A 25025-nucleotide genomic window follows, 5' to 3' on the forward strand; every position below is an offset into this window, starting at 1 on the left:
CCAGTTGCAAGCCCAAACCTCCAAGGCCCCATGCATGGGAAATGCAGGGTTGAGACAGCAGCGTGGCCCCTACTGATTCACTCCAGGTTCATGTGTACCATGCCACAAAGTGCTCATCCTAATGTACATTAATCCCTTCTTGTCACTGTGATCATACTCAAAACTTGCCTTAATTTTCTTATTGTCCTTTACTGATGGGGGAAAGGGGAGGGGAGCTTCATTCCCTGCTTCTTATAACTTGCTTGGAGATCCCTATAGAGAGAAGGCAAAGTAATTCAGCCATTTGTTCTATACATGATCTTCAATGACTCCCATCACCATAGAGGCAGATAAGAAATTATTCACATCTTAGTTCTGACTCACAGAATCACGTAGGTTAGAAGAGAAATCCAGGGATCACCTAATGAACCTCCTGCTCGCAGCAGGTTTAGGCTACTCAGGGCCAAGTCCAGTCTAGCTTTGAGTACCTCTGGGGATGGAGGTTCCACAACCTCTTCAGGCTCCTTGTGAAGCATCACTTTCCCCCAAAGCTGTTTAAATTAGTAAACCCATAAGTAATCCTAATTGCAACAACTTAACTGGAAGCCAAAGCTGCAGCTCTAAAAATAGCCTTTCTGGGGCTGATTAACATTTCAGTCTGAATCTTTAATGCAGAATTAAACCTTCAGGCTTCTCCTAGCTGAGGTCACAAGAGAGCCTTTAGCCAGCCTTCCAGCCCAGAGAAATGAGTGAAAATAAAGCCAGCCACTGGATTTGCAGGTGAGGCTTGGCAAGGATGTAAGGTTTATTCTGGAAATAGGGAAGAGAGGAGCAGAAATCCTTTTGCAGAGCAGATAAACACCACAGTGCAGTGCAGCACAGAAGGGCTCTGCTCAACACAAATGATCCAGAGCCTCCTGTGATGGCTGCAAGCCTCAGATCTTGCCTGCACCCCACTGAGCTGGTGAGCAGGGAATGATGCTGAAGCATTCCGAGGCAGAGCTACGGTGCTTCCCTGCGCAAGGCTCGTGCCAATCACTCCTCAACATACCACAGGGTCAGAGCAGAACCAGTGCTCTCCTTTTTAGGCTGCTATTCCCAAACAACACTGACAATGCTCTGCCTTTCCATATATGCACTTGGGTACAGCAAATGCCACATAAACCTGTCAGAAATGACTACAAACACGCTGCCCACAGTTATGATATCAGTGACACACCCAACCACGGAACAAACCCCTCCTCACACAAAGAAGAGGCAAGAAACCATGTGCAGTTGGTGCTAGGGAAGTCATCTCGTCCTGCATAGGTGATAAATGCACTGAGAAACACTCTCTTCTTCTTCTTTTCATGTATTAATCAGCTGCTCTGCCCCACATTATTCTTATGACTTAAAAATCAAAGCACACAGTGGTAGTGATTCTGGCTGCAGTTAACAGTGAATGCATTCATGTATTTATATATACACCAGTTATCTTCTGCCACATCTCATCTTTATCATCACCACACTAAATACTTTTGCCCACATAACTGCCTCTTCCCTGTTTTTTTCCACTCCACCTTGATTCCTGGAGGCACAGCCAGTAGTTTTCCATGCCAGGCTTCAAGAACTGCAAGGATCATTTATCACCTTGCAGGAGAACTGCAGGAGACTGGAAACGCTTTGGTACTTGGATCCTATACCAGATACTGACCTAAGCTTCAGCACATGAATGAAGAACCACTGCATTCCCCAGCAGAGAATCGGCCTCAATCTGTTCTTCATTTCAAACATAAAGCTGCACTTTTAATAGCCATGAGCTGGGATTCAAGGCCAACTCCATCTGTTTAGGCTCTACTCTGGCACCAACCCACTGTATGACCTTGAGGAGGCCAGTTGGCCTATTACACCCTGTCTTACTGCAAGGAATTTATGGGACCTTCATGCTTAGAAGCTCCTCGATGACTGTTTAAGATAGGCACTGGAGCAACAGAAATCCTCATTACTCGGTTAGAGAGGTCCAGAATTCTGCTTAAGCAAGATCCCTGCACATGAACCCAAAAAGAACAACAAGAGCATGGAAGGGAGGGAGGAAAGCAGAGATTCCAGACTGTAAACAGGGGAATTTTGATCTCCAGCAATCCAGTTTAGCCATCTGCATCACACTGAAAGCACTTTTAAGGGCCCATCAGTCATTACCAAGTGCAACAGGCTGACACAGTGACTCATACTAAAAGGTTTCACGTGTTTTGAACCAACTGGTACTTGGGCTCCCAGCCCAGATCTGTCTCATCCTTCCATTTCAGTCCAGTGCAGCTCGGTTTAGCTTGTGCTGGGCTACAGACCCTCGCCCATTATCTTGAAAGGGTCTCCAAATATAGTGCACTTTGGAGCATCCCTGAGGAACAGCTTCCAATGAAGTGCTTTCAAATATTAATGACTGACTGTTACAGAGCAATGGCATCCAGGGAATAGGATTTGCTTCTCTACTCCTTAAATAACAATATTTCATGGGTTGTGCAGATGCTGAGGGTGTGAAAACCCCACTGAAATGCAAGGATTTATGGCGTTATAAGTTGACATCTACAGAAATCAGTCTATTTTAGCACTGATAAGCCCAGCTGTGCACAGTGTTTTCCTCCACTCCATGACCACCTAACCTAGCAGAAAAAAGGTTAACCATGTGCATAAGGAAGCAAAGCAAATGGTTGACTTTTGGAGTTGTAAGACCTTACCATTTGTTTCCATCAATACCATATACACCCTTAGAAAGCGTTTGGAAAAGAACAGGCCAAACTGTCCATAACAAGCACAGCATTTTAGCCACACTGACAGTCTTCTGCCTTTTCTATTATTCCCCTTTTTCCTCCACTAAATTATGTATGGGACTATATTACAATCTCACAGGTGTTAATGAATCTATTCTTGCAACTGTCCCAAGGGGCAGCTACAAATCACTGCCTCTGCCACAAAGACAAGCAAGTCACAATGCAAAGGGACAGGTCAACATAATGCTGACCTGAACCCCCATTTCCAAGTCCCAGTCCAATGTCTTAGCTACAGAACAATAAATATTAACAAGCCCTCCATTAAAATTAAGGAGTTCTTGAAAACAACCTAGGAAAAAGAGTGTCAGAGAGACTGCTGCCAGCAGTGGGTTGGTTGTGGGATGCCCATTTCAAACAGCTGGCTCTGAATTGCTTTCCCCAGGGTGCAATTAGCTTCAGAACTCCAATGCAGGAGACTCAAAATAGCACTTTGAGGTGACATTCACACAGAGCCAAGGCAGGGATGCAGCCTGTTGAAAACCCAAGCCTCTGCAGGCTGAAGTCAGGTCATGACCTGGCACACGGAGAGCTACATACCAAGTCATTGAGCTGGTTTCTAATGCACAGTCCAAGGGGCATTCTCCAAGCCAGGACTGAAGCTGGGAATTGAAAGGGAAGGTTCGTGATGCTTTTAGATGATCAGTGACAAACAGCAAGAGAGGCTGCACCATTTGTAAGTTTATTGCCTGCTCCACCCACCAGATACTACCACTAAACCCTCTATTTTGTGCAAAGGGAGCAGTGATTTTGGTAATACAGCCTCCCTCAGCACAAACTGACTCTTAGCCATGCTTCCAGTCCTTTTGAAGCTACCTGGGAAGCATTAAGAGCCTAAGATTTCACATCCTCCCTAAGGCTGTTTTGGGATAACATAACCTCAATTCATCAACATGCAAAAAGCATCACTTGCAGCCAGTGCTCTTGGACCTCCAGCCTGAAGTGTGGATGCCTCAGCTTAGGCCTGAAATTCATCTGCTCAGTGTCAAAAGGGACAGAGAAGCAATTCAAGGTACTAAACCCAAGTTAGTTTTCCCACAGCAAGCAGTGACAACAGCAGTAATGGAGTTACAAGGTTCACTACAGGCCACAGATTACACCAGGGACACAGGTACTTCCTCTGGCTGCCAGACCACACTTAAGCCTCCCACCACTAATTATTCCAAGGGCTTCCCACACTGATAGGATTCAAATGAAGACAGAGACACTCTTTGCTATCACACATCCAAAATGGCATGTAGGCAGCCCCTTGTCCCAGTGCTGAGGTTTCCAGAGTGTGCAAGTCAACCAGATGCTTCATTACAGGAGTGGGTCTGAGCCAGGCAGAGCTGACAAAGGAGGGTAATTTGGAGGAAGAGCACCATAAATACTTCAGAAGGATGCTATGAAAATATAATGAGCAATATCCAGCCCATTGTGTCATAGGTCCTGTGCCCAAATCCCACAAGACTACTTTGCAACATCCCATTATTCTTATTCAAATGATGAACCCCCAATCAGACGGAGCCCACAGGCACCAGATGTCTCTTATCTTGGTGTACTTGCACACATTTCACCATGGCCAAGGCAGTTATTTCTGCCCCAGGTTAAGACCCTGTTTCATAGCAAGATTAACAGTAAATGTGCAACGTGCACGCTCTCTGGGGACAGAGTCTTTTCAGTGTAAAGGCTGACATTTACATACAGCAGCCACAGAAGGAAGGGACCACAAGAACAGCCGGCGCTGGAAGGACAGGCAGACGTGGCAACCCCAATCCCATCACGTGTGGGTATCTATAAAAGCAAATAAATGAGGCAAGTAATGCCAGAGAGCACAGTGAGGGTTTGTGCTGAAGCACAATCACATGTGCTTCCACTGCCTTCACAATTCAGCAGCAGAAAACAGCTTCCCAACTCAAGACTCCTGCCAGCACCCTCTATTTGTGTTACCAGATGACAAGCAGCCCATTTGCAAAGGCAATGCCACCAATCCTGTCTTGTAACCTTAGGAATTGATTTTCTGTCTTAAAGGGACAAACAATGTACATGTACAGAAACGTGTTACTCCCACCTCAGCACGATCCGGCCCCTGTCACTGCTGATGCTGGCAGGATCACACAGACCAGAGCATTCCACTTCACCAGCGCAACTGTTCTGGCATCAGTGGTACCAGCAGAGCTCACAGAACGTGGTAAAAGAGAAGAAAGCACGGTATTTGCCCTTTAAAAATGCGACAGGTTTTCTGTATCATTTCTCCACCCAAACACCATGTTAAAGATAACTGCATTTTCGCCTAAACCCCAAGTCTCTGCATACCAATGAGCGGCACAACAAAACCCCACATACAGCCAGGTCCTCAGTGTAGGAAATGAGTAACTGTGTATATTCCTTTTGCAGCTATTTAGAGGTCCACCTTCAGCATGTGCCATGGTAAGGAGAGAGGTGCCCATTCTGCTGCTGGAAGAAGGGAGGAGAACAAGGGCTCTTCCTTTGACGATCAGGTGCAATGTTAAACTACTGAAGGATGACCCTGGCAGAGCTATCCTTTAGGAATCAATTCCACAGCAAGAAACTCCAGGAACAAGCCAAAGGACCCCAATCCCACACATGCCATCAAGTCCACCACTCAAAATGGAACAGAGCACCTTTCTGGTGTCCAACCTCTCAATCTTTCAATGAGAATGACTTCCAGTCCTCCAGAAGGAAAGCAAGAAACGAGTTCAACACAGTGCCTTAGAGCATAGAGCATTCTTCCTAACCAGCCACAAGTAAAGGGAGTTTATTTCTACCCTTCTAAGTAACCAATGGACCTCTTAACACAACTACCCAATTAGTTTTCAATAAAGGCATCGCACAGCCAGGACAGATGCAGTGCCAGCTGCCAAACAACACAAACCAAGAAATGTTAAACACACAGCAGAGCACCCAAGATAAGAATCAATCCCTACCCCTCTGTGAAATGTTCCTCTTGTGCTCTCTTAAAAGCACTCCATTAGAATAATAAAGGTAGGTCAGAAAGTAGCCACAAGTGTTCACCCATACAGAAATATCATTTACAGGCAGGTTAAACAATTGCTAAGCAAGAGGTGAATGCCAATCACAGGAGAAACAACCATGTCATCCAGCAGTGGTACAGTCCTCCAGGACTCCAGGTACTTGGGAGAGAAAAGAAGTTATTCCTAAATGCATTTAGCATGATCCCTATGCAGAAACCTCAAATGCTTACTACAGATAGCATCTCTCTCCCTCTAGGTTATTTGTCTAGACATATTTTAATGAAATGGCATAATTCCGGTCACTGATGTGGTGCAAATTATTTGGTTTGTTTTAATAAGGTCTTTTGGTCTACACCACTCCAGCTTCCAGAAGGATAACTCACAGCCCATGCATGACAAGTCAGACCTACGCCGCAAATGAATGCGATAGCGCCTCTTGCCTCCAGACCTGTATAAAACCCAGGCACAAAGGCGGAGGCTGCCACCTCTCTTACCTTCAAAGCACATGCAAAATGTCAGCTCTCCCACAGGATTACACAGAAATCCCTAAAGGACCACGCATCCTTATTTCTTCCTTGTGGGAAACCACCGGAAGCCTCCACTAGGCAGTTCTTTGTACAAGATTCAAGTGTTCTGCATCACACGGAGATCAGTTTAGTTCACAGTTCCTAGAACCTTTTGAGTCTCAAAGATGAACCCATTTCAGCTGCTCAACACAGCCTCTGTGGACAAATCCAGATCACAACATAAAGTTGTCCTTGTCTACACCCCTTCAAAGTTTAGTCTCCAGTGAGGAACAACATGCTACTGGCGTAGGGGATGCACAGACACAGCCTCTAATGCTTCACACTGCAAGACTATATGTAACATAATGAAAAGCTGGGTTCAGACCTTCTGCATTCAGACCTGGCAATAAATTCCACCCACACTTCATCTTCAAAGTAAAACTGGACCTACAAGTTTGGTTAGGCACTGAAAGCCAGATTTCCAGCTTGTCAGAAAATCCCAAGTCACAAGAAACAGGCAGTCTTTGGATACATGCCCATATGGGATGCTGATAGTGCTGAAGATTTGCACCCCAATGCCTCAGAAAGCTTTCTTTTCACCATTGAAAAGGTGTTCCAGTGGAGAAATGAATCATAGAAACAAGTTCCGGATAGCAAGCACAACCCTCAGCCCCATGCTGGCGTTTAGACCTGAGCTTGCTCTTGTTGTGTGGGGCATCCTTATCTCAATGTACAGCAGGACTGAAGGACACAGGTTTGATCAAACAAAACACTGCAATGAAAGAACCCCAATGCTGTATTTCACCATTTCCCTACACTGCATTCCATCACAGATTCCAAAGCCATCGCAGGCTTTCCCATCAGATCACCCAGTCCCTGTTCCTCATGAAGACAGCAAGAAGCATTTGCCCACAGCTCTTGAGGCCATTCCTATAAGGCAAATAAAAATGAGATGGGTCTCAAACACTGAACCATTCAGCAACGGTGCCCTTCGAAAGCCAGGAGCAAGCCTGCCAAGAAGTGACACGCATGCAGGATGGAATGGTGCTCCTCAAACACTGCCCTTGTGCAACTACAACCTGCACAAAGGGCGGCTGTGCCGGGAAGGGTCACTGTTCATTCGGGAGGTTCTTGCTTTGTACCTGCCCAGCTCTGCCTGTTTGGTTCCCATCTCCCACTCCCACTGAAGAGGTGTTTCAGCATCCTCAGAGGCTGCTCAGAGAAACAGTTCACATAAAAGGTGTTCAGATTTTATGCATCACAAGGAGAGAACTGAACCTTTTCCATATGCAAAGGGAGAGCAAGCAAAATGCAAACCCTTCATTCCCAACCTGCACAGCCCAAGAACATTTGACTTCTAAATGAGTATTTGTAGGTTTAAGTGCAGAATCCAACAGAACCTCTGCCTGACTTTACCAGTGTATTAGTGTGGAAAAGAGAAGGGAAACATGGCTAAAGCCAGCATTTAAAGCCCTTCAGTGCATCAATATCACTAGAGTTACATCATCCATCTCTCATCAAACTCCCTGTTTTCCTACCATGGGAGCTTCATAAGCCACTGGGGCCTCTGACTACAAAAAGACCTCCCCTGCAGAGCTTTCTGCCCTCTCCCTAGAGAACACACAGGGCAGCAGGAACAACCTGTGCTGGAAAGGCAGATGCAGCCAGACTCTGTGTTTGTATATGGCTATGTAATACTCAGCCTGCAACACACTGCAGGACTGTGATGTCTTCCAAATCCTGTTAGAGAAGCAAAAGCTGTTTGCCCCATCAAGTTCAAACTAATGAGAAGAGCCCAAATTCACATCACAGTGTTCACAAGCACCACAATCCTATGCACTTCCTGAGCTCCAATCCAGAAGTTAAGCAGTTTTTCACAGCTCAGGCTTTCAATTGCCTCAGCATCAACAGAAGGTAACACTGAAGAGGTAAAGTCTGATTCTGTTGCTGCTTTTGTTACACACTAAAGGGTGGCTGAAGAGCTCCAACTCAACCAATTCACACTGTAAATCCTGCATAGCTTCTTGAGCTTTCCAAATCCTATTTCAGCAGAAGGATACCAATAGCATCTCTCAAGAGGACCACTCCACTTTGTCACTTCCTAATTTTTGTTTCACTGAGACATATATCCTGCTGTTTGGCAGAGCCAGATAAGAAGAGACCCAATCCCAGTGGGTTCGTAATCTGCCCATTCTATTACAGCTGTGCTCCTATCTTTACTCATTTGCTGTCAGAGACTCGGGTAGAGCAGCAGCTCTGTTACTGCAGCAGTTTGCCAATGGTGATCCAAGCAGCCAGAGGCTGATTTCTTAATTACTGATCCCTGGAGTCTGAAGAGAGGAAAAGAAGCTCTTAAATAAAGGAGACAGCGTGGATGAGAAGAGGGGCAGCAGGGACGGGCATTACACTTTGAAACATAGATTAGGTGCTTAAATTTGCCCAGACACATGCTGAGTACATACAGGTAAAGGTCTGGCCGTCGCTTTTAGGACCAGCATCCAATAAGCCACTAAAAACCCTTTCAAAAGTCAGTCTGTCTGGTGGGGGAATCAGAAACACACATAGAATCAGAGAATAGTTAGGGTTGGAAAGGCCCGTGAAGCAACTGTTTCTCTTGAAGAACCTCACAGAGGGATGACAGCTTCCAACACCATAGCAGATCTCTGTTATAACTTCCTACCACAGACACAACCTTCTGACCATGTCCCAAGTGAAAGAAAACCTGTCCATAAGAAAACACAGGGACAAAGGAGATGCTGTCAGGTAGTTCCTTCCCTTTGCCCCAGCAGGCACTGTTCTCCAGCAGCACTGTGCCTCGAGCCCAGGAGCCAGCTTCCTTTGAGAGCACAGGTTCAACTTTGGTACCCTGCCTGCGCAGAACACTTTTGGAATGCTCTCTGCCATCTGCACTTGCAGTGGAACACTCGGGAGAGTGAATCACATTAGGAAAGGAATAACAGATTGCAGAGCTGGTTTTGGTTTGCGTTTAGATTTCTATACTTATTATCCTTAGAGAAAAGCATCTTTAAGAGTCCCTGAGCTGACAGATCTGCAGGTCTCTATTGAGCTGATTTATTCTACCTGACTGCTGTTAAAGTATTTTAAAGCACAAGAATATATGAAGGTGAGAAAGCAACAGTCTTGGCAAGAAAAAGTCAAAGCAGTTCTGTGGCTACTTACAATAGGTTTTTAAGAGCTAATGCAATTTTAGGAGCCAGGTTTTTCATGAGCAGCTACAGAGAGCTGGTAACATCCAGTACTTACACCCAACGGCCTAAGATTTAAGGAGTTAAAGAACCAAATTCAGTTGTTAAGAGGGAAATATTTGAGGCAAACTCTTAGAATAACTGCTGAAAATCAGAAACACATTTCTTCAACACATGCAGCACTGGACACGTCTGTCCCACACATCCTTCTTTGGATGCATGGAGGACTGCTAAGTTGAGGTCAATGTGACATCCAGTGTCCTCTGAGGACAAAACAGCCACGAGGTATTGACTGGAAGGAATGAAGGAGACTTTCCAGGGAGGAGAAGAAGGAAAAAGTTGGGGTTGTTCAGCCTGGAGAAGAGAAGGCTGCATGGAGACCTCAGAGCAGCCTTCCAGTACCTGAAGGGAGCCTATAGGGATGCTGGGAAGGGACTCTTCATTAGGGACTGTAGTGACAGGACAAGGGGGAACGGGCTCAAACTGAAACAGGGGAAGTTTAGATTGGATCTAAGGAGGAAATTCTTTCCTGTGAGGGTGCTGAGGCACTGGAATGGGTTGCCCAGGGAGGTTGTGAATGCTCCATCCCTGGCAGTGTTTAAGGCCAGGTTGGACGAAGCCTTGGGTGGGATGGTTTAGTGTGAAGTGTCCCTGCCCATGGCAGGGGGGTTGGAACTGGATGAGCTTAAGGTCCTTTCCAACCCGAACTATTCTGATTCTAACTCCAAGAAAGCTTAAATGTACTCCTGACTCTGGAGAAACCTCCATGAGTCAATCCTTAACCCTCAGAAGAACCTCTGGCTGCCAACAGAGAGGTTTTGCCCAGAGAAGCTGTGGCTGCCCCATCCCTGGCAGCGTCCAAGGCCAGGCTGGATACAGGAGCTTGGAGCAAGCTGCTCTAGTGGAAGGTGTCCCTGCCCGTGGCAGGGGTTGGAGCTGGATGAGCTTTAAGCTCCCTTACAACACAGACCATCCTATGATTCTCTGATTCTATGTTTTCAGAGACCAAGTCAACCTTTGCCTCTCTGTTGGGCCTTTCAACAGGGCAAGGGACAGTGGTGGTCTGTCTGCTACTCAATTCCCAGGCACTGGAAGCTGAACCAACTGCTCAAACACCCACATCGTTGTTTCCTACCCAAAAGCCACCATCAGATCCCTGAGGTCATGAAGGTTCACGAGCATGTCCCATTTCTGCAGAGCTATAAAGCCATTGCTTGATTTGTCTGACATAGGAATAAAACAAATAGAGCTCTAACGCTCCATTGCTGATATTCAATCTGCTGCTGAGAGTTCACAGCACCCCAATTATTAACTGACATATTGTAAAGCTTCTTGTCAGCCTGGAATCCAGAGACAAATCACCACTGCTACTGCTCCTAGAAGCCCTCAGGATAAAAGGAGAAAGGAACAATAAGGCCCAAGAGTTTCTGGGCCTCTAAAAGGGAAGAAAGGTCTTATTTTGCTTAATTTGAAGCAACACATTTTATTGGAATGACAGTGATAGACTCAGGGTTGTCAAAACCAATTGCATCCAGAAGCACTCGCTGGAAGCAGCCCTTAGTCACTTTGCCAGGCTTCGCTGGGTAATTACGCCATGAATTTGTTCCTGTATCCAGTATCCCAGGCCACAGTCCCAGGATAGATTATATTTTCTATTCACTTGTTTTCTGTTACTTCCACTTCTATTTCATGTAAAGGAAAGAGCAAGACTCTTCTTTAAAAAGGATACATCTGTAACACCTTAAAGGCTTTCCCTCCTCCCTGACATCTTGTTACCTTGTGTGCGTGAGGAGGGGATGTATTCCCATTGAGTACATCAAGACTGCAAAACTCATATTCCAGAGAGCACTGGGATGTTATCCAGCACTAGTACAATACACTAATCCCTGCCCCTAAATACATTAGGCTGGGCTTGGTTCTCTAGACTGCCCTCACCCTGCTCAAAAGCTTCACTAGTGCTCAGTGGTTATCAATGGAAACGAGAGCACAGTGGCACTTCCTCGCTCACTAGATGAGAAAAATGAGGGTTAGTCCAAGTGCTTTATGTACAAGCTGACACCACATCTGTGTCTCCATGATAATTACAACAGCCTGACAAAGCTTGGAGCAAATAGGAGCCAAACTGCCAAGCACAGGAAGAGGTTCTGCCTAACGCATCCCTTTCTCTATGGCCGTCAGGAGTAGGAATGCAAAGTACAACAGCACAGCTGAGCCTGCTCTCAGAGTGCCTGATTCACAATCACAGGGATACACTCAGAGGACAAGGCCAAGGCAGAGCAGCCATAGATGTCCCCCAAAAAAGAACCTGTCAGGGAGATGCCTCCTCAAGCTTCAACACCCATGAGCCCTTCCTGTCAGGAATGAAGCTCCCAGTTCTTTTTGCAGTGCCTGGTTTCAGTCGCAGGAACCAGAGTCACTTCGGCACTCCACATGCGAAGCTGCCCTGCAGCAAAGGAGAATTCACAGCAGCATTATCTGCAATTCACTGGCTCAGTGTTCATCGGGTCTGAAGGGGAGGTGGGGGGAGCAAAGCAAAGACAAAACTCGGCAGATGACAAATTTGCTTATTAACTACATTGAATAAGAGATGGATTAAAAAAACATAAGGAGGGAGGGGGGATGAAAAGCAGGATGTGAAAGAGGCAGGAGCTGGAACAGCATGGCTAATGTCAACCATGAAATGGAACCCCTGCTGGGACAAGCTGAAAGACAGGCAGGCAGGCTTCCGAACGTTAACTGTTTGATTGCCCTGCCTCAGATGCATCTACCCAGTATCATGTGAGGAAGAGGATTTCCATCTCCACTACAGGCAATCCTTACAAGCTAGAGACTCTAGCACAAGCTGAAACAGCTCTGAGAGCAGCAAATGAATTCACTCTGCATTGACAACTGTTATTACCTTCACTCCAAGCTGATCAGGACACACTGTGCAAGAGTCATCATGAATCAAGTAACACAAAAGGCAATCACACAAGCTTCAGGGCCATCACTTACGTTCCCTTCATTCCAGCTCCCCAAAGCTCTTTGGAAGGTACATTCTGTACCATTTCAGGATTAGTTTCTAGTCCCACTGAAGCCAGTGAGGATTTTTGCATAGACTGAAATGGGGAACTTGTCAAGCACGTCTGCAAGCGCTGCACTTGCTCAACCATCTCCAGTGACTAAGTATCCCTGCACGTCTCCCCATGACATCAGAAATCCAACCTCTCCCTTGAATCCAGCAGTTTAACTGGCACCTCTGGTTAGAAACAGCACGGTTGGTCCAGAGAGTCCTGCATATTCATGTTTCTGCAGCACTCGTACCTTGCCATCACTTGCTACCACTGGGCCGCTTTCTTCCTCAGCAAGAGCAAGATGTAATTACAGTCAGACACCTCTTTGCATATTCTCTTTCACATAAAGCTTGTCCTGCATCCTTCCTCCGTCCTCATCTCTGTACCAGGCAAGTCTCTGGCCTCAATCAGTTTTCTCCCATTCACCTTTTTTCAGTCTAAAACTGAAAAGGTCATAAAATACAGCTGGAAATGAATCGATTTGAAGAGCAGCCCCCAAAGCCCTGCAAGCCCACTCTTTCGGTGCTTCCATTCTTTGTGCATTGGCAAATCATTTTTGTTTGTTTATAGGATTTAAAGAACTCAAACACAACAGTAAGCTCAATGGAAAATATTACGCAGGTACAAGTGGAACAATCACTGAAGCTGGTCATGGCAAAGAACTTCTACTGCAATCAGTGCCAAAACGTGATGGGCAGGGAGGGGAGAAAGAGCCTCTCCTGGACTCAGCACAACAAAAGGAAAGAGAAATGTGATGGAGAGCCCTTGCACTTGCAGTGGCACGCTTGTGCAAGTGCAAGCTCTCAGCATTTATGCCAGTGTGCAGCAAGGCTGAGCTTTACTGTGATCTACAGCTCAGAGCTGAAGGCCCAAATGAGAGCCCCTATTTACAAGTTTCCCAGGCATGTAATTTTAACATGTTTACAGTCTCCTCCAGAGGCACAGCTCATGTCCATAAATTAAACGAGGCACAAGTTGAACTGGTTGTAGTATCAGAGACTAGATCACTTACTCAAGGTCAAATACAGAGTAGCTGGAAGAGGGAGAATTGGACTCGGAGCTCAAATCCCAAACCAGTGCTTCAACCCACGCAGTCATTCTTCTGCTCACATTCCAGAGGGAAGGCGGAGAAAATCCATTTAAATATCCCTGGTTACAGACAGGATTTAACTAACAAAACTCTTACTCTGAGACAATTTCAGTATCTGTTCCCCTTAAACTTGATGCGATGAATGCTTGGTTTTAACAGCCGGAGAGTGGTTAAAACACGAGCTCTTGTCCCGGTTCCCCACGGTAAGATAGCTGTTAACAAACAGTGTTTGCACACTTACTTACTAAGGATTTTCCAAATGCATCAACTTCTATACCTCAGAAGTGCAAAGGGAGGTTAAAAATAAAGAAGTAACTCAAAATCTGAGAGTCCCTTTTAGGGCTGCTCCTCACAAATTGCTCAACAACCCCTATAACACATTTCTTCCAAAGTCAGAGATACCTTAAAAGCAGAATTACCCAAACCCAGCAGCTTTCCATGGCACTGGATGGACTCCACACCTTGGTCATTACAACTCAAAAATGCCATCCTTATAAGATTCGAGGGGCCTCAGGATCCACCTCCTCTATCACAGCCCTAAGGCACATTCCATTTAGTAAGCAGCTGATGGACCACCAGCATCACCCTCTGCCTGCAGCAGACACACACACATCCCATGCAGATCAGTTCTCACACTGATCAGGCACGCACGGTCTGCACCAATTCTGTTATTGACAAAGCCAAGGATGGCAACCTCACTTTACCTGTTGGTACTTTTCAGCAAGGAGATGTTATCTTCTTCAGGAATGAAGAAACAGGGAAAAGTAAACCCAAGAGCCAAGTGATCCATAGCAAGTCAATGGCGTAATCATAGATCATGGACTGGTTTGTGTTGGAAGGGAACTTAAAGCTCCTCCAGCTCCAACCCCTGCCACAGGCATGGACCCCTTCCACTACAGCAGCTTGCTCCAAGCCCCTGTGTCCAACCTGGCCTTGAACACTGCCAGGGATGGGGCAGCCACAGCTTCTCTGGGCACCCTGTGCCAGTGTCCCACCCTCATAGTGGTGAGATGAAGGGGTTCTCTTATTACCTTCAAGTGTTTCATTCCAACAACTGAATGGAAAATACCATGGTTTGTATGCTTTGAATATCTTCTTTTCATGCTTTACCAAGGCCAGTGAAATAACCAAAAATGATCATTATTCCCTCAGTTACATTTCACATGGAAATAAGCCACAACACAATCATAAGGCAACTATTTAGGTCCCTCCTTCCTCAAGCACTGTAAATTCCTCTGTATTTGCTCAGCAGCTTGTCTCAACTGATTAACCTCCACAGCAGAAACTGGAGTTCAAGCCTGCAGTAGCCTCCTCTTAGGACTGGGACCCTGAAACAGCATCAGCAAAATCACCAGTGACATCCTTCCCCAAAACACTCATTAAACCATGAGCTGGTGCTTAATTACATCAGAAAATGGCATCGTGGTGGCAGTGGCAGTCCAAGGGGTGTCTTTCAGCTCAAGGTTACTATCAAGTTTGGGAAAACAAGCAGGATTTAGTAGCTAAAGGGATCTTCTCGGGAGATAGCTGGATGCAGCCCCTGGACGGGCAGGTTTCTGGACAGCAGAATGACCTCTTCATTGTTTTCCTCCAGAAGAGGATCATTCTGCCAGCATTTGGAGGGTGTGTGAGGAAAGGAATTTTCTGTATACTCTCAAAGTAAAAGAAGGTCAGAAAACAGTGGGAGCTGCCATGAACTCGAGCGGAAAAGCCCGAACTATCAGATGTTACTGCAACAGATGCTGCTTCCTTGAGACGCTGTTAGGAGTTCACCTTTTTAACACGTTGATTTTCAGGCCAACTACAATCGTGATGAGAAAACAGCTTCCAAAAGACTTTAACTGGCTGTTGATGGGCTACATCTAAGGCAGTTCTGTACCGTGTAGAAGATAAAGTAAGTCTCTGTATCATGCCCCTGTAGCACACACAAGTAAAGGATTAGGCTTTTATTCATGCTAATATAGAGCTGATTCTTTTCCAGTTCTGCTTCTTCACAGGGCCCATTGCATCAGGGAAAGGACCGCACCACAACAGGTCCAGGGAACGCTTACCTGGCACCACCTCAAGTCACTCTCCACAAGAGTACTTTGGACAATGAATCACAGCATGGTTTGGGTTGAAAGGGACCTTAAAGCTCACCCAGTTCCCAGCCCAGCTTGTTTCATAACCACCACCTTGTCAACCTGTCCCCCTAACACCGTGGCACAGCACTTGAAATAGGTGCTTAGAGCTCCTCAGTGACTCCCTGACAGTACTAATCAGTAACTACCCAGCTTGCACACAGTTGTGGTGGCTCATAGCAGGCTGCATTTAAAGCAGAATCTGAATTGCAAGCAAAAATGCTTGCTTGTGCTTAGAGGTGAGCACAATCCAAGTGAAGGAGCTGCTGTGCTGAGCTCAAACATACCATGGAAATCTCTGCAGGCTTTAATACTGTATGTAAATTAATGCCTTCATTCCAAATTTTCATCTATTCCATAGCTATGTGGGGCTGGTTTCAAAGCACTGAGCATGGATCTCCTCCCTGTGCATCTGGATCTCCTCTGGCTGCTACTCACTCTCCTGTGACAGGCCAGAATGGTGACAGTCTTTCAAAAACTATTATTATTAAATAAATCCCATTTAATTCAAACTAATTCATGGGCAAACTCTGATCAGAGCTACAGCAAGCCCATACATACGTTGCTGCACACGAATCCTGTAGAGATGGTTAATGTTTCCAGCAGCTGCACAGTCTGTTGCGTATTCTCAAGCCAAAACAAGTCTACCTGAGCACTGGAAAGAAGAGGAGGAACAAAACTGTGCATACACTACGTGGAGGTGCTCATTAACTGAACAGTAGGAAACTTGTTTTTCTAACTTGTCCCACTGCAGATCACCAGCCACAGGAAGCAGCCCAAACCTGATGTATCCCTTTAGCATGTTTTCATAGCATTAGCTTTTAATAAATAGAACATGCTCCACCCTGAGAGCAGAGCAGTGCTCAGGTTCCAGCAGAAAACAGGGGTTGTTTGAAATATTTAGATTACATTACAGCTGGGACGTTCAAATAAGCAGTGACTTGTACTGCAGACAGCTATCAGAATCAGCTTGGCAAGGTATGTCTGAGCCAACCTAGTGTGGTTACAAAGTATGAGCTCTGAGGTCTCTCAGGCTGGTGTTCTTAGACACATTATTGATGCTACAATAGTGCTTTCTGATGTCAGCAAACAGAAAAGCAGCAGTGCTTGATGTTGTATAAACAGCAGAACAAGAGGCACAGTCTGCAGGTTTATAAGCTTCAACATGGAAAATGGGGAAAAGCTGGGAGAAATAGAGGCTATGCTCATCAGGCAAGGGGCTAACACAGGCCTTGGTTCAGCACTTCACTGGCTCCAAGCACTTTGCTGGTCCAAGCCTAAATCTGTAGCTGAATCCATTTTATTTGCTATTTCCCAAGTCTCAATGCAGTGCTTTAATATGAAAGCCTCCATTTGCTTCCACTGGGTAACAGGGCTGCAGCTTTCTGCAGGTATTAATGAAAGCTCCCTTCCAGCCTTAAGAATTCTGCTTCTCCTGGAAGGCCTCTATGTGGTTGCTGATCCAGATACTTGGGTTGAGGATCTCCTCTTAGTAATCATAAATCCTGGAATGGTTTGGATTGAGGGGACTTTAAAGCTCCAATCCCTGCCACGGGCAGGGACACCTTCCACGAGAGCGGGCTGCTCCAAGCCTCTGTGTCCAGCCTGGCCTTAAGCACTTCCCTATTTTCAGAACATAATTCCAAGTTTATTTGATTGAATCAAGCTGAAATTTGGGAACTTAGGGACACTTGAGGACATGGTTTAGTGGTGGACTTGGCAGTGCCAGGTTAAGGGTTGGGCTCAGTAACCTAGAAGGTCTTTTCCAACCTAACTGGTTCTGTGATTTAAGTGTGCAACAGACCATGCTAAGTGGGATGAGAGCTGGGAAGAACCATCACTAACCCACTGAACTGTAAAGCCAGAGTCACAACACTCAGTTTTATTACCTGTCTCAAAGGACTAATAACAACCCAAGCATCTTCTCTTCTCAACCTACTTCACCATCGTGGGTTTATGGGGAAAGCATCCTCCCACTGCACTCACAGCGAGTCCCACATCCCAACCAGGACCGTTCACGTGACAGAACAGTTCAGCAAGAAACTGGCTCAAGATGCAGTGCATTTCAGAGACAGAGTCTCAGTGACTTCACCAGGCTTTGGATCAGTCCCAATGAGAGCTTCAGTGCTGCCACACACCCTGCTACAGCCTCCCAGAGCAAAGCTGGCAGCAGCAGGAGAGAAGGGTCATGAATCTCAGCCATGGGCTGGAGCATGCCTTGCATGCATTTCCTTGGTCAGCCATGCCTGTTTACATCAGAGCTGTCCCAGCCTGACCTGCAGGCAGCTCTGACTCTTACACAATCATTCCTTTCTAGCCTACAGACAGGCAAACCTGGCCAAAAAGGGTACAGGATAAGAAACATCTCTAAAAGAAACCTAACTGTTGCTCCCATCTATTCAAGCACACTTGCTATCCAATAGTTATGTTCAGTAAACAGGGCACAGGCATTTGCAAGGATCTATATGGTGAAATATGTGAATTATCAGCAGTAATTGCCAACCCTTTTTAAGCTTGTGTCCAAGTAAACTGCTGGCTTTTTCTCAGTCTGACTGTATTTCAGATCTCTGGGTATCTATTGACTGATGAAGCAGCCTGAGATAACAGAAAATACAGAGGGTTAACACTGCAAGGACACAGATCTTCCTGCTTCCATCAGCTCTACCCTCACAGAATTACTTCCTTACTCATTCACCCCTCCTAAAAACACCCTGTTCCCTCAGTAACACTGAGGGTAAAAGAGACTAAACAGGAAGGAGACAGAGATGCACATGGGAAAACCAGTACACAGATCCTATATGGCTGCTTTGTAAAGATCACCTTGGTTATATTTCAAGGCCTAGAGTTATATGGCACACCTCTTCCTATCTGTTCATCATTTAAGTCACTAACCTGCACATCATCCTGAATCCTGTGAGTGCTTTCTAGACCTTCACATCCACCCTACATCTTGGTCTTGCAGTCTGTGGAGTATTCCTGACTCTCCATTCACACAGCTAGTTTCCTCAATGTCCCCTTGCCTAGTTCTGATCCATACAGACTGTGGGCATCAGTCCTTGTCACAGAGCTGCAAAGATCATTTTCCTAAGCTGCTATTTTTAGCCCCCTCTGCACATGAATCTACCAGCTCCATATCTGCTAATGCAAATACAAATCACTTGCCTTCATTTTATTCTGCTTCAAAAAAGACAAATTCCTACCTGTAACTGACCTATATGAGCCTCTGTCACCTGCTTGTTCAGCTCTCAAACAAGTATGGAGGTGGGCATCCTTTCATGCTGCTCTTTAGTCTTGAGGGGATCTCCTTAAAAACACCGGCAAAAATACCTCATTAAAATCCTGTTTGCAATAACTACCAAAAAACCCCATCCCAAAACTATGCTCTTACTACTCCACAGCACAGCAGTCCTCCTAAGAGGCACAATCCTACCCTCTTGTACAGGGTGCTGCCTTATTCCTGAATAAGAATGGAAACATGTTTTCCAAGCACAGAACTCAACCCCAAACCTTCTCCATAGCAAGACACTTGTCACTTAGGATTCCTTGCTTCACAGTTAGGGCTACTCTTAAGGCAAGGGTGAGAACAGAGACGGTACACTGCCTGCAGGAGAAAAGACACAAAGCAGTGCTTCTCATGCTCCTCTTGTATCAGAGATTGCCACATTCAGCTCATAATCCCAAACCTGATTCCTGCTGCTTTAAATCCCATTTTGCTCGCCAGCTTTCAGCACATGGAATACCAAGCAAATCAAGTCCTGCACAAGGAACAACTGCACCTAAAAGTGCAGTTTAAAAGGAAGTTCTTTTGCTGATACCAAAGGAATGCCTAAAAAGCCACTCCTCAAAGTACTCCCTAAAGAAGTATAATCAAAAGAGTATTAGTTCACACAATGGAAAGAATGAGGACTTGAACCTCACCCAGGAGGATGGCAGAACAGACTGTGGTGGTTGATGGATAAAGACTGCAGAGCCTAAGATTGACTTGCTCTTCCCATCCCACGGTACTGAAAGACACCATCAGCAGTTCCTTCCCTGGTGATACATCAACTGAACAGATCATATACATTGATACTTTGGCATTTTTGGAAGTTTGTGATAGTGTTTTACATGAAAAGCTCTGCAAATAACAAATGTTTAAGAGCAGACAGTCAGAAATTCCTCTTATAGAGGATTAATAACCTCACACAGATTCATTTTGTATCATTTGGATCCAACAGTTTATGTATTTATGTTCCAGTCTGAGAGCCCAAACTATAGCTTTATTTCTAGTGTCATTTTGCCATCAAAGAACCAGCAGAACTGCATTATGCATTACTGTATTATGCATTACTGCAGGGCTGTGTGTGGCTGCAACCCCAGAATCAACAGTTCCAGTGATGGGAAGTGACCCCTGAGCTCTTCCCCTGAGAGGAAGGAATGAGTTGCTGCAAGCAACTGAACAACTGATGACACAGCTCCTTGTCTAGAAAACACATATCACAAATGTCACCTCTCCTCAGTGTCATTGCTGGTGGATGCTGTCACATCAGTGGGTCTGATCCTATAATGTCCCTGCTTAATTTCCCACTGACTAGAAAAGAACAGAAGCTACAAAGCACTTCCAAGGGTTAAGCTTTCAAGTCAGAACCCAGTTGGACATCCTGCATCTTAAAAACATCATCATATCTCCACGTGGAGTTCAGTAGGAAACATGGGCTTGCAGAATCAAGACAGGTCCATTCCAACAAGTGTTAGTGTACCCTTGAGAATGAAATGGCAGAGGGAAAAGTGGGCTTATGTCAAAGCAATGCTACCAGGAAAATCAAGACGAAGCTTCCCCACTGGGTCTATTTTCCACAGCTTTACGGATAGTGTAACACTAAGACTGAAAGGCAGAGCAGTAAATTAAACCATAACAGAAATCCAGAAGGAAATATACCACTCCTACACCTCTCTTCTCCTGCACCTTCTGAGAAGCAAAGCTGAAAGCAGGCTGGTTGCTCAGCCCCAGGCACACAAAACATAACTGCTTCATTTCAGAATACAGCTTGACGTGGCTCCACATCCTCAACCCAACTCCATCCCAACCCTTCGCAGCTCTACCTTTCACAGCTAGAAACAAATCAACACATCCACTGCTTTTGAACACTATTATTAATGACATTATTCCAGGGTCCAGGAAAGGAAGCCTTAATTACAACAACACGTGCAGCACTGCAAAGTCAGTTCCCGATCACTGGCTTCTCAAGGAGGCTCCACATCTCCAGGAAAACATTTGCTCTCTTAACACAAGAAGTACTTTTCACTCCACAGCGGGATCGACAAACCACGCTGCCAAGCAGCGGTCACCATGCCAAGTCATAGCTCCACACAGCCATAGAGCAGCAACGGGAGACCAGAACTGTGCAGCACTGCCTTTCAAACCAAACCATTACCGTTGCTCACGCTCAAGGACCACTTAGAGAACACACAGAAAGGAATTTCTCTGGAGGACATTTCCAGGCACAGGAGTAGAAATCAGACACACGATTTTGTTATGGTTACTGGCAACGGCATCCCCTCTTACCTATCTTGAAGATAAGATGATGAAAAGGAACCCTTCTTTACTATGAACACCTGCTGAGACAGCCAAGATTCAGGTGAGTTTTCTGCTAATTCCCTGGTTTTCAGCAGTATTTAGGATTCAGAGAGGAACACAAATGTGGTTGACACACAAAAGCAACAATAAGCTGCCTGACAGCTCATTGACTTGCAAGAGTCACCACGTGCAGTTCTACCTGTCTCAAGACAGCGCATCACCACCCTGATGCATTCAGCACCTGTATTTGAGATTACAGTTTCAATAAGAGATACAGAACGCACAGGTCCTAATCCTCATCACCCACTTGCAGCCCTGCACCTTCCCCCATCTCCATTTCCAAGGAAATACATGAACAACAGCCAATTTTCATCCCGGTTTCAAGACTAGAAGAGAATTCACCATAGGACTACCCTGTTCCCTGGGCAAAGCTTAGGAACAGCCCAAAGGCATTAGAGAAGCTCCTAGTGTGCGCCACGTGTTGATGTTTCCTAGCACCAGATCTCTGCAGCAGCGGCACTGAAGGCACGACAACCCCAACACCCTTTATTGAGGCTGCACCACACCAACTGCAGAGCTTGACTGGCCACGACCACAGCGGGGTCCGTGTCCCGGCCACTGGAGGAGGAAGGGGAAGAACTGACGGAGAGGCAGTTTCCCAGCCCTCATTCTGCAAGCAGTTTGTGCAGCTGCATCCCAGGAAACTTGTCTGCACAACCCAGAAGAACAAGAAGCCGATCCGTGAACAACTCCTGCAGCACCACGCCAACACCACCAGCTCGCCACAGCAGAAAGACATGTCAACAAACAATAGCTGCTTTCCACCACGGATAAGAACACAATTAACATGAAAGGCTTGGAGTCTCAGGGGTAAGACAGAGGCTACACAAGGTGTAAAAGGCTGTTGGGGCTCTATCTCACCGAACATAAACCCCACACCTCAGCCACAGCGTTATGTTAGTCAGGGCTGCATTAGTGTCCCACAAACCTGCTCTTTTTCACTGACAAGGCACTTACATATGTAAAACAGCCTGGCCAGTGACGGATGTGAGTACAAAATGCTTTGCTGCAAGAGGATTAATACATTTGGAGGTGACAGGCCAGCTGTCAAACGCATTTGTATTGCTCTACTTTATGAGGGCTGTACCTAAGCCCAGTGGCACACAACCCACATCGGTGTGCGGGGATGAGATCCATGGCAAATATCCCGAGCTCCAGCCGGGAATGTGGCCTACAGGGTCACAGAGGTCGTTTGAAAGCCCGGCCCTCGTCTCCTCCTGCTCCCCCCCAGCAGCAAAACACCTCGGTGGTGGTGTCAAGAAGCGGTGGTTCCGCTCAGCACCCAAGAGAACAACCCGCCGCCCGCACCGGCCCCTCCGCTCCCCTTCCAGCGCTTCTGCAGCCCGACCTTCCAGAGCCCCCCTCCCGGCTCAAACCCTCCGGGCCTCACCCACACCGTACCAGCTTCGGCCGCTCACCCCCCGCTCGCCGCGGTCGAAGAGCGGCCGGGGGGGGCAGCACAAGCCGAGAGGCCTCGGGGAGGCTCCGGCCGCGCTGTCAGCCCCCGGTGCGACCGCGGGGTGAGGCGGCGGCGGCGGCAGGGGCCGGGCCGGGCCGGGCCGCCATGTTAGCGGCGGCCCTGCCGGCTTGCCCGGGTGCCGGTGGCCGGGGCCTAGCGCCGAGCGTGCAGGGCCGCACCCGGCGGGGAGCGGGGAGCCCGGAGCCCGGCCCCGCGCTGCAGCCGAGCCGCCGGCAGCGAAGCAGGTGCCGAGGGAGGCGGAGAGACCTCCCCTCGGGCTGTCAGCGGGAAGGGGCGCGGGGAAGGGGGGCCAGAGGAGGGGCAGGGCCCGGGTCCGCTCACCCGAAATCCTGGTCCATGGACTTGAAGAAGAACTTGTAGCTGTGCACGGGCCGGTTGCTGAGCACATTCTTGAAATCGGCCAGAGTGACTTTCTCCGGCGGCACCGGCAGCTTCACCAGGTACGGCGTCTCCTCCTCGTCTATGTGGTAGATGATCTTAGTCTCCGCCATGGGAGAAGGAGGAGGGGAGCAGCGGTCGGGAGCCGGCCCGGGCCTCCGCCGCCGCTCGGCTCCTCTCACGGCCTCCGGCCCAGAGCCGCTCCCGACAGGAAGGGAGCTGCTCCGCCGCCGCCGCCGCCGCCGCTGCTGCTGCCGCCGCGCTGCTCGGGCTCCTCGGCCGGGATTCCGCTCCCTGCACTGCTCTCTAGCTGCCCGCCCCGGGAACGGCAGCCCGCTGCCGCCCGCCCCGCCTGCATCCTGCGGCCGCCGCCGCTCCCCCCCGCGCCGCTCGGCCGCGGGGCGCCGCGAACCCGGGTCCCCGTGAGGAGGGCGAGGAGGAGGCGGCGGGCGGGGGGGAAGGGGGGGGGGAGAAGAGAGAAGGGGGAGGCGGGGGCGCTCGCCCTCCTCCCGCCACCGCCACCGCGCTGCCCGCGGGACCCCCGCGCTTACTGCCCCCTGCTGGCGCGGCGGGACCGAAGGGGCTCAGTCAATGCTCCCTCCTGTTTTGCCTTAAAACCCACGTTTCGCACCCAAACCTCGCAGGTGAGCGGGGCTCGGGTGCTTCTGATGGCGGCGGTGATCTATCCGAGCACGCGAGATGCTCTGTTTGTATGAGCAGCCCAGAAAACCGCTCAGCATCCCTGTCAGTACTCCCAATAGGTCACATAAACACCGTCTGGTCCCTGCAGCTCTCTCCTGACCTTCTCCCGTTAGGAAGTCATAAAAGCTTTCTCAGTGCAGACCTCTCAGCATCGTACAAACTCCTCTGTATCCTCCAGCATCCCTATTCACATGACAGGAGGGAAAGGGAGGCACGTTACTATGCACATACCCAGTTAGGACAGCTCTCCCATCTAAGACAGTGCCTGCAGCCCTGCCCTGGGCAGCCTGTTCCGATGCCTGAGCACCCTTTGGGGCAGGAATTGTTCCTCAGCTCCATCTAAACTGCCCTGGTGCAGCTTGAGGCCGGTTCCTCTTGTCCCATCCCTTGGGAGCAGAGAGCAGCCCCTTCCTAGCTCCATCCTCCTGTCAGGCAGTTGTGGCTGCTGGTGAGCAGATCACTGTGTTCTGGATATCTATAACCCCCTGAATTCCACAGACAACAAGAGTCTATATTCCAGGTGAGATAGGTGTGCTTTGGAGCACATAGTCTAGAGCAAACTCTTTGGAGCACCATGTTCTGCAGGTGATGTACTTGGGAAGAGTTCCCCTTTCTTTCTAGAAATGCCCCAAAATGCCCACCAGCAAATGCAGGTCTCGGAACAGCACACTCGGGTCTCAAGGAATCCTTTGTTCATTCAACAGGCCTTCTCCAGGAAAATCCCAAGCTAATGACATTCTTTTTCCCTTTCAATGAAAGAGGACATTCATTCTCTCTACGTTCAGCGGCTTTCTGTGAAGGGGTAAACCACAGCTCAGTGGCTGCATTACCTGTGGCACTGCAATGATTCTTCTACCAGCATGAAGCAAGAAAGCCATGAGGAGGGGCTGCCAAAAGGTCTGTTAACATCATTGCTACCTATTATTATCCATTTATTTACCCCTATCAAGTTTAATCATTACCAGTGGCCAGATCCCACCAGCACTCCCACAGGACACTGTGATGCCACTACCAGAGCCAAACTCCCCTATGCAGAACCGGATCTGGTAACACTGTTAATCCACAGCTCAACAAGGATGAACAATACTGAGACATGAAAACATCACCCACTACCT

General features: G+C 47.6%; 1 protein-coding gene across 3 annotated transcripts in view; it reads right to left on the minus strand.

The window, feature by feature from the left end:
- The window catches only part of DVL1 (dishevelled segment polarity protein 1), a 69877-nt gene extending 46217 nt beyond the window's left edge, over window positions 1–23660 (minus strand). For all 3 annotated transcript variants that reach the window (XM_061450247.1, XM_061450246.1, XM_061450248.1), the window contains exon 1: window positions 23152–23660. In XM_061450247.1, the coding sequence (XP_061306231.1) occupies window positions 23152–23321 (170 nt within the window). In that variant the 5' untranslated portion in view covers window positions 23322–23660. The remainder of the gene's footprint in view (window positions 1–23151) is intronic.
- Window positions 23661–25025: the final 1365 nt, after the last annotated feature.

The sequence above is a fragment of the Pezoporus flaviventris genome, unplaced genomic scaffold, assembly GCF_033815535.1.
Source record: "Pezoporus flaviventris isolate CSIRO_AGI_PZ_B2104156 unplaced genomic scaffold, CSIRO_AGI_Pfla_v1 ptg000009l, whole genome shotgun sequence".
NCBI lineage: Eukaryota > Metazoa > Chordata > Aves > Psittaciformes > Psittacidae > Pezoporus > Pezoporus flaviventris.